Source organism: Pyxicephalus adspersus, chromosome 7, assembly GCF_032062135.1.
Source record: "Pyxicephalus adspersus chromosome 7, UCB_Pads_2.0, whole genome shotgun sequence".
Classification (NCBI taxonomy): domain Eukaryota; kingdom Metazoa; phylum Chordata; class Amphibia; order Anura; family Pyxicephalidae; genus Pyxicephalus; species Pyxicephalus adspersus.
This window is the reverse complement of record NC_092864.1, coordinates 20,293,039-20,300,617: the sequence shown is the minus strand read 5'-3', so window position 1 is coordinate 20,300,617 and position 7,579 is coordinate 20,293,039. Positions and strand designations below refer to the sequence as shown.

At 37.8% G+C, this 7,579-nt stretch overlaps 1 protein-coding gene across 1 annotated transcript in view; it reads left to right on the top strand.

Moving 5' to 3' along the window:
• Nucleotides 1-7,579, top strand: part of MAD1L1 (mitotic arrest deficient 1 like 1) — a 411,577-nt gene that overhangs the window by 122,415 nt on the left and 281,583 nt on the right. The window contains exon 3 of the mRNA XM_072417765.1: nucleotides 2,745-2,885. Within this exon, the coding sequence (XP_072273866.1) occupies nucleotides 2,745-2,885 (141 nt within the window). The remainder of the gene's footprint in view (nucleotides 1-2,744; nucleotides 2,886-7,579) is intronic.

Here is a 7,579-nt window from a genome sequence, read left to right as displayed (position 1 = left end):
AGTTCTAATGGGCCCTTAAACTGTGTTGATTGCTGCTGTTACCTTTTAGGAACTGGCATCCTTTCTAGCTTTTCAGATTGACAGAGCTTCATCAGCCTTCCCCTGCTCTTCACTGTCCAATCACAGGCTGGGGGCATAGAGGCAGCCTTATATATTGACTTATTACAGAACAAAAATGTATCAATCTAATCATCTAGTTTCAATCCCTACTGAAGATGGGAAGGATGGAACCAGAAATTTTTTTTTTTTTTTGACACACTAAGTTAAATTTAATTAGGAAGTGCAGAAAAAGTGAAGACTAGACACACTCAGCTGATGTTTAAGACTTTTTAAGGGTGTGCGCTCAGCAGATGCCGCAAAGGTAGTGAGATCTCATGCTGAAGCATTTCGCCGTGAGGCTTCTTCAGTTGATGAGGAGATGAAAACAATGGAGGATGCATCAAAGGGCTGTTAAGGGTGTGAAAGGTAGACCCAAGTGGAAGAGCGGAGGAGAAGGTTTCCCAGTTAGGGGTGGTTTTAGTACCAGGTGGCAGCTGTAACAAAGATCCTCACGGGAACACCCCAAGGACCTTACTTCTGTCTCTTTGTTTTGTTATTATGGGTTTGACATTTTAACTTGAACTATTACTACAACCAAGGGGAACCCTACACAACAAAATACTTCACTACAGAACAACATTAGTTACCAGACTTTAAAGAAACCAATATGAATCTATTTGCAGGTAATTATTTTTTTTTATACTCTTTTTTTCAACACTTGGACTTTATACCTATATTGTCAAGTAATGTCAATAGAAACAGGCTGCACACCCTAATTACACAGTTGTCTGCCCCAAAGCCTTGGGATTGCTAGCAATTTGTTTTGAATGACATCAGAAGCTCTTTCTTGCAAATATAACTTTTGGCAATTAATTAGCTTGGGTTTGTTGGCCCTTTAAGCAGCAGCCCCGTTGCCTGTTTATCAGAGACTGCCTTGCCGAAATCTCATTTGGCAGTAGCCGTGATGCAGTGCAGAGTAAAAGGAATGCAGAAGTCGTTTGGTTGAATTCCAGATCCGCAGCGTTACAAAATGACAGATTGTAAAGCAAAGTAACACTAAAATGTTAGTAGGGCTCATTTGTTAAATAGGTCCAATCTAGGTTTAATCTATTGCCAGCGTGATCTTTGCTAGCAGTAAAACAGGCGGTGTCTGGATGTGGGCCAGGAAGTATCATAATGTAGATTGAAAGGCTCCAGGAATTATATTTTCTGCGACGCTCCTAGGGCTAAACTCAAAACATCAACAATACCGGCCCGGCTTTTTGGTGTCTATGTTAAACAGAATTGACACTTTGAGCCTTGTGTCATAGTATCAGAATGTAATTGCTGACAGTTCAGTTTTAGCTAATAGGGATGTTTATACTGTCACATAACTGTACACTGGTGATGACTGGGAAATGTGCTTAGCAGTATATGGCACATTTACTTTAACACTTACTTTCAAAACAGTCAAGTTGGATAAAGTGAACCTTTCAAAAATTATTACGCTTCACATGAATCAATAGGGCATTATTACCAAATCACATAATTTTTCAAGTTGAAATTAAATGCATCTTTCTTGCCATGGGGAAGAAATTCAAGTCTTAGATGCGTTTTGTTGCTTACAATCTAGGTCTCTGGTAATATTGTGGTTGTTAAACATCATTAAAGATTGCAGGGATCTGTGGATTACCAAAACATAAACCTGCAAATGTGATAAGCAAGTGAGGCTGCTCCATATATAATTATAAAATATAAATAAAGCAAGGTTTTTCTTAATGTACGTGCTGTTACCTGCAGTTTTTGGCCCTTGAGGGCTGAAGTTGCACTTACTGGGTATTATATTATTATGCAAGAGCTTTTATTTGTAGTTTGAAGATTTGTCCACCAGGACATTAACCTGTCATGCATGTTAGGATGAAAAGTAGAGACTTTTAGTCTCTGATTCTAAAGCTGCATACCCATATCAGATGATTTGTCACCCGAGACAAAATGAAGAGAGTGTGTGGCTGTCTCACCAAGTTGTTCATCAGTCCATCCTGGCAATCTGATGAACCACTATTTGGGAATGACTGCTGTATTTTTTTTTGATGGGTTGAACACTGCAGGGTTTTGCTCACTTGTCCTCCCCTTTTCCCCTATTCATAACACAAAACGGGTCTGTGGGTACCTACAGTGCTCATTCATTCATTTGTCCTCGGAAACAATCGCAAAAGATTGTTTCCAGTGACTGGTATCTGACCTTTATTCTGGGCCTAATAGAACTGGGCAGGGCTGATAAAACTGCAGAGGAAGCAGAGTAACATTTGATCAAAAGGGTTTTCTTCAAAAACATATCTGTATGTCTGTCTATACGCAGCTTGACGGTAAACTTTCACACTACTTCAGAGTGTTAAAGATTTGCTTCATTAGACTTTTGTTATATCAGTGACAGAAACCCTTTAAACACCCCTTAAAAAATAAAAAAAAAAGAGTGGAACTGTGGTCTCCTGTTAGTCTCACACATATCTATCGATCCTTGCAGTGAATCTCCACCTAATTGTGTGTCAACAATGCTGCAATACTCCACGTTGTTGCCACTCTTATATAAGATTTTGCGTCTGCTTTCTCTGCAATGAAATGTAAATAAAGTTCATACTTTACTATATATATTGTCTTCATGCTCAAATATTTTATATTGTCTGATTTTTTTTTCCCCCTTTTTTTTTACATGGCACTGTGTGCAGGAAAGAGATGGAATGAGGGCAATCCTGGATTCCTATGACAGCGAGCTGACCCCATCTGAACATACTCCTCAGCTCGGCCGTCGTCTCCGCGAGGCTGAAGAAATGCTGCAGAAAGTTCATGGGCACAATGCTGAGATGGAGGTAATTAACTATTAGCAACTGCAACTATAATAGAGATCTTATCTTCACATGTATTAGGACACCGTTTTGTAAAATGATATGTATTTTTGCACCAAAATATGTTTGCACTGGTTTCCTATACAGATAACAAAATATAGTTCTGTAACCCAATTCTTATTTCATATAATCAGTCCACCTTCAGGAGGTGGATTTTCAAAAAAGAGTATCCACTGAGAGTTTGCGCCAGTATTTTAATAAACAATCAGATGTCCATAAGTAGAAAACCCCTTTAACAATCTCTTTTTTTAAGCTCATCCGTCATAAAGGTTTTATCAGAATTCATCCAGTGCTGAATTCACAATTATAACATATGTTATAACTAACTCATTTGACCTAAAGTCTACTAATGAAATGATTGGCATATTGAGAGGTTCTAACTCTTATTCGCTTTATTCCTAAACCATATCATGTATGTTTTACACAGATGCTTTCACTGTGGTTTTGGAAGTTTTTCTTAGCAGTTCACTACTCAAAAAAAAAATCAATAATTTCAAAGCCCTCTCATTCATCAAGTAAGAGCAGGGGACAAGAAATATTTTACATACAAACATCTAACTATTTGCTATCCACATTACCTATTGTGGCATTAGTTTTTTTTTCTTTGTTATTTTGTTTTACGTTTCCCTATCTGAATGTAAGGGCTGTGTGTGTTGGTTTAATGAAATGATGGATGTTTGTGAGAGTGGTTGCACAGTGCAGTCCTTGAAAATGGGTGACATTTATTTTCAGTTTTTTTTTATCTCAATCTGAACAAGATTGCATTAAACTATGTGATTATCATATCCAAAATGTAAGAATGTAGGTGATAGATCTAACTCCCACTTCCACTCACCTGGCTTGGTGAAGTCCCATCCCCTTGGTGCGGCAGGGAAATAACACCACCCGGGACTGAATAATTACAGAGGCATTTAGCTGCTTGCCAATATTATGATGGATATATCTGCACTGTACATTTGTGACTCACCTCTAATCTAGGAAGCTGGGAGTCACATAACACACTGCCATTCTTCGATAGCCCACTAGATGTGTGGAGAAGCCATGCTAGCTTTTCCACTTGCTTCCAGCGGTTTTCTTTTAGAATTTTTAAAGGATAAGCCCAACTCCAGCCAAAAACATGTACTTGATGAATATAAGGTAAATTGTTCATTGGAGACAAACATGTATTTAGTACATGGTCACATAGAGAAAGGTTAGAACTTGACAATAATTATTGCTGTCTGTGTCTTCTGGTCCTGGCTACAACCACATTTCTTGTAAGGGAATCTCTGGGGCATGAAGTGAGGGGAGCCCCTCCAAAACATAGTCATGGGGAAATTAAAAAAATAAAAAACTGACGGCTACTGTAATTCCTTTACCACTTCATGAAAAAAAAAAAAAGTCTTAAATTCTACATTAGCAGTCTGTTTTTTTTTTTTTTTGAATAAGCAGGGCTTGGTGCTTACATGATATGGTATCTTTTGTAGCACAGTTTATTTCTCCCAATCTGACCATCCCTCAACATTGTTAATGGAGGTTGTCCATATGCTATCAAATGATGTGGATATGAAGAGCCCATGGGTTCCCTGTGATGTTCAGGAAAACGGTTTGTGCTGGCAGAGAGAAGGCTTTTGTTTTCTTTCTTACACAGACAATGTCAACAAATTCAAGAAACCTCGGAACGGGATTCTGAAACATGACAGTGTTCTCATCCCAAGACTTGTGCTGACATCCTGGCTGCTTAGAAACCGTGGCTTTTCGATCATCTTCTTTCTAGTGCTAGACAGAGAATGTGTACAAAGCAGGTTTTCTAAGGCAAGCCCAGCTGCCTGGAAGGAGAATTCCCCGTAAATATAATTACATTAATAGCCCTTTCATTTCAACCTGTTTGTCTCTCTCTGAAACAATAATGAACAGGAATATTCTAGGTAGGCATGCTGACACATTGAATAGTTCCCCATGTTTTTTATGTTAAGAAATGATTTACCATGGCTGAGAACGCCATATGTATTCTAATCAGTTAATTATGAGCCTGACAATCCTGGCACATCAAAGTCCATATGCTCATGCTTTGTTTGCCAGTAGGACCAGGGGCTTTAATGGAAACCTGTTAATCCTTTGACCAAAAATGATCACCTTTTCAGTTCAGCAGTAACTCAGCCTGGTGTCCATATTCTCCTTGTTTCTGCTGTTAATGGCTAAAGGACAAGGGGACATTTTGGAAATGATTGCATTAATATCCTCATTAAAATAGACTTTGTAGAATGACATAGATTTCAAGGGAAATATAAGCTTTTTAAATGAACTCATCAGTCGATTTACAGTGTATTTTGTACAATATATTAGCATTAGAGGCATAAGGCAAAGATAACTTGTTTACTGTCCTGAAAATGAGAGTAAATACTTTTTGTTGTTGACACGTACATATGTATAGTGTTTTTATCCATCTTTTCTGTATCAGTAGGACCGAAAAGTTAGATTGAACATATTTGGTTTATTTGATTTCCTTTTGGTCATATAAATCATAAATATTGAATATACATATTTCAGTAAGCAGGTGGAGTTTTGCAGTCTGTCGACAAAGAGTTTCCTATTCCATAGGATTGTTATTTAATCCCCAACAGATCAGTGGTATTCAGGAGATCCATAAATAACTTGAATTAGTGGATGGAGGATCCTGCTATGCCTCCAATTGTCTGTAGTAAATACAGAACTGGATGGATTATGTCAACAACACACACACACACACACACACACACACACACACACACACACACACACACACACACACACACACACTGGCTGTGCAGGGGTAGAGATCTGTAAGGACCCAGAGGAGGCAGTGTTCTCCCCAGACCCTTTGAGATGGTGGCACCCCCTGGCACTTTTCAGTACCCACCCGGCTGTTTTTGAGTGGTTACTGAAAAGTTGGGTCCTTTTATGGGCACAGTTTTTGGGTGCAAGGGGAGGTTAGCCAGATATGCTTATGGCGACTGCTCTCATTTTGCTGATCCTATTACTGGACTTACTTTTTGGATCCCTCTACTGAATAGTGACAACCAAAGAAGTATTCATCTGTACACAGAAGAGAAAGATGATTGGGATGTTATGTGAACATCAATTTAGATGAATAAAAGGGCACTTTAGGTACATTTTTTCCTGCCAGTGATTAGTTAGAGGGGTGTGGGGGGTGTTAGCGTCATTCGGGGCCTTGCTAACTAGACACAACAATCATTGCCTTGTAACTAATTCTGGTTTGTTGGTTCATAGCCCTGGAACCAGTTGTATGTGGAACACAACTGCCCTAATAACAAAGTCTAAACCTACAGGTCTTAATCTAATGCAATGTGTTAATGTTGACATACATATAACCTATAGTATTTTCTTCAAAGTAACACTGAACCTAGAATATCAAGACTTTATTATTATTATTAAACAGGATTTATATAGAGTCATCGTATTACGCAGCGCTGTACATTAGACAGGGTTTAGAAAACATTTAGACGTGATAATTCTGCCTAAACAATACTTTGCGAATGTATCGTGTGCTTTTTATTCCTGTAAAGTAGCAGCACACATCCTGTTGTAAGACTTTTCTATAAACTCCTGGACATGAAGCCTCATAGCTGTATTTCTGCAGTGTAAAGTCTAAAAGGCACTGCTGCCTCCATTGACTTCTAGTCTCATGAGATTTGGAGTCAGATTTGATGTCACTACTGTTCTATTTACTTATCCCCTGGCTGATGGCTCTGACACATGGAAGCAAAGCCCCTCTTCCACTAAGATGACTTCCTTCACACTGAGCCTCCAGCAAGGAAAACAATACAGAACGGAAGTGCAGTATGTGAGATTATAAGTAATGGGGAACAATCCGCTGCAGGAAGACCACAGGCAACATTGATTAAAAGTCATTTTCCCATTTTTTGGGGGGCACGTCTTTAATTTTCTTTTTTCTTTAAAGCAATGTTCAGAAGGAAAGAGGAATGAATGTTTAAAAAGAAACAAAACAAAAAAACATAATAAAAATAAACAGTTTTATTAGTGCTGGTTGCTTTAGCATTTAGAAGTCATTCTTGCAACTTGATTCTTCCTGTTTACTTCCTATACCAGTAAAACTAGAAAAACGGTTTCTGAGCTGCAAATGATCAACAAATCATTGTTTTTCTGATGTTTTTAGGGTGCTCCCATTGATTTCAAATACAATATTAAAATTACATATTGAAAAGAAAAGAAAAATGCTAACAGAGGTTTTTTATACAACAGAAGAAATGGATGTTTAAGTTAGTTTTTGATTGAATGTTCAGCTTCATATTGATGTTTTGTAGTATTTTATGTATAATGTTGGATTAAAATCGCTAATGACAGTATTGTTAGCATGTGGATTTTAAATTACCTTTAAAAAAGTGCTTCTTTTATAGATGACAATTTATGCTGAAATAACATTCATATTCTATTTTTTATAATCAGAATTTCCCATTCCCTGGCAGATTTTCTTGCCATAGTATTAACATTTGCCATGCACCCTTTAGATTTATATTGTCAGCAATTCTGGATGAGCAGAGGCTCACTGCAGTGTCCTTAAATTAGTTAAGTGGACAGGAAATGTGGTGTAAATGGGGACAAATGTTAGTTCCTACAATCACAGTTTAGATTAAAGCAAGAGGTTCTTCATTTTCTTA